General features: G+C 55.6%; 1 protein-coding gene across 1 annotated transcript in view; it reads right to left on the bottom strand.

Moving 5' to 3' along the window:
• pcid2 (PCI domain containing 2) overlaps positions 1-1,395 on the bottom strand; it is a 7,266-nt gene that overhangs the window by 4,798 nt on the left and 1,073 nt on the right. The window contains exons 2-7 of the mRNA XM_015397196.1: positions 1,223-1,287; positions 1,058-1,147; positions 913-986; positions 783-848; positions 673-714; positions 507-600 (exon numbers count right to left, since the gene is read on the bottom strand). Of these exons, the coding sequence (XP_015252682.1) occupies positions 507-600; positions 673-714; positions 783-848; positions 913-986; positions 1,058-1,147; positions 1,223-1,258 (402 nt within the window). The 5' untranslated portion in view covers positions 1,259-1,287. The remainder of the gene's footprint in view (positions 1-506; positions 601-672; positions 715-782; positions 849-912; positions 987-1,057; positions 1,148-1,222; positions 1,288-1,395) is intronic.

Here is a 1,395-nt window from a genome sequence, read left to right as displayed (position 1 = left end):
CCGGCTCATCTGATCCGGTTCATCTGTTCCGGTTCATCTGTTCCGGTTCATCTGATCCGGTTCATCTGATCCGGCTCATCTGATCCGGTTCATCTGTTCCGGTTCATCTGTTCCGGTTCATCTGATCCGGTTCATTTGTTCCGGCTCATCTGATCCGGTTCATCTGATCCGGTTCATCTGTTCCGGTTCATCTGTTCCGGTTCATCTGATCCGGCTCATCTGATCCGGTTCATCTGTTCCGGTTCATCTGTTCCGGTTCATCTGTTCCGGCTCATCTGATCCGGTTCATCTGATCCGGTTCATCTGATCCGGTTCATCTGATCCGGTTCATTTGTTCCGGTTCATCTGATCCGGCTCATCTGTTCCGGTTCATCTGTTCCGGTTCATCTGTTCCGGTTCATCTGTTCCGGCTCATCTGATCTGGTTCATCTGATCCGATTCATCCGTTCCGGTTCATCTGTTCCGGTTCATCTGATCCGGTTCTATGGTTGCAGCTCAACCCTAACCCTTCTGTAGCGCCCCCTCTGGTTGCAGACGGTTCTTACGTTGTTGGCGAAGATCCTGAGGTCCAGGGTGACGACGAACATGATGGGCAGCGCCCTGAAACACAGACAGACGTTAGCTGCGCCCGCTGGCGGCGGCACCTTGATGGCGGCGAGCGATGCGACTCACCAGTTCTCCTCCTTGTGGGACTGGAAGGCTCTCAGGAAGGACGTCGGCCGTCAAGGATCAGACAGAACTGGGTTCGAACACCTCAAACACTCAGACCTTAGAAAGGATATTGAACGACGAGCGTCTGGAACTTGTAGGCCTCTACGAAGTCGTGGTTGGCCACGGCGTACGTACACCTGGAAGCCAGAGCGCCGTCAGAACCGAAAATAACCAAACAGGAAGTTCAGGTCAGAGTCTCACCTGAGATGAGCCGCCACCATCTCATCGTACGGCGGCTCCAGAACCTGCTGGCACTTCTCCTCCGGACTGGCCAGCTGAAACACAGACGCACAGGTGAGGCCGTCGCATAGCAACCGACAGCGTTCCGGAAGGGGCGGGGCCTGACCTGCAGGCGGGGATTGGCCACATGGGGGTGTTTGAAGGACAGCAGCTCGGCGCAGAAGGATCCCTCCCGGTTCTCGATGGCCTCGGTTATCTGCAGGAGAACAGATCCGGTTTAAGGAGAGCAGAGGAGCCGGACACGGCGAAGGGGGCGGAGCCTAGAGCTCACCTGCTGCAGGTACTGGTTGATGGTGATGTGGGCCATTGGGGCAGCCAATCAGGAGCCGCTCACACCTGGAAACCAGATGACAAATCATGCTGTAAATGACTCCAACCTGGGCTTTGACTAGGACGTCCTACTGCCACCATGAAGAGAAGAATCCCCATCCTCCATCTGATATC

This window comes from Cyprinodon variegatus, unplaced genomic scaffold (assembly GCF_000732505.1).
Source record: "Cyprinodon variegatus isolate N-32 unplaced genomic scaffold, C_variegatus-1.0 Scaffold844, whole genome shotgun sequence".
NCBI lineage: Eukaryota > Metazoa > Chordata > Actinopteri > Cyprinodontiformes > Cyprinodontidae > Cyprinodon > Cyprinodon variegatus.
The sequence above is the reverse complement of the archived record's forward strand: the minus strand, read 5'-3'. Positions and strand labels throughout refer to the sequence as shown.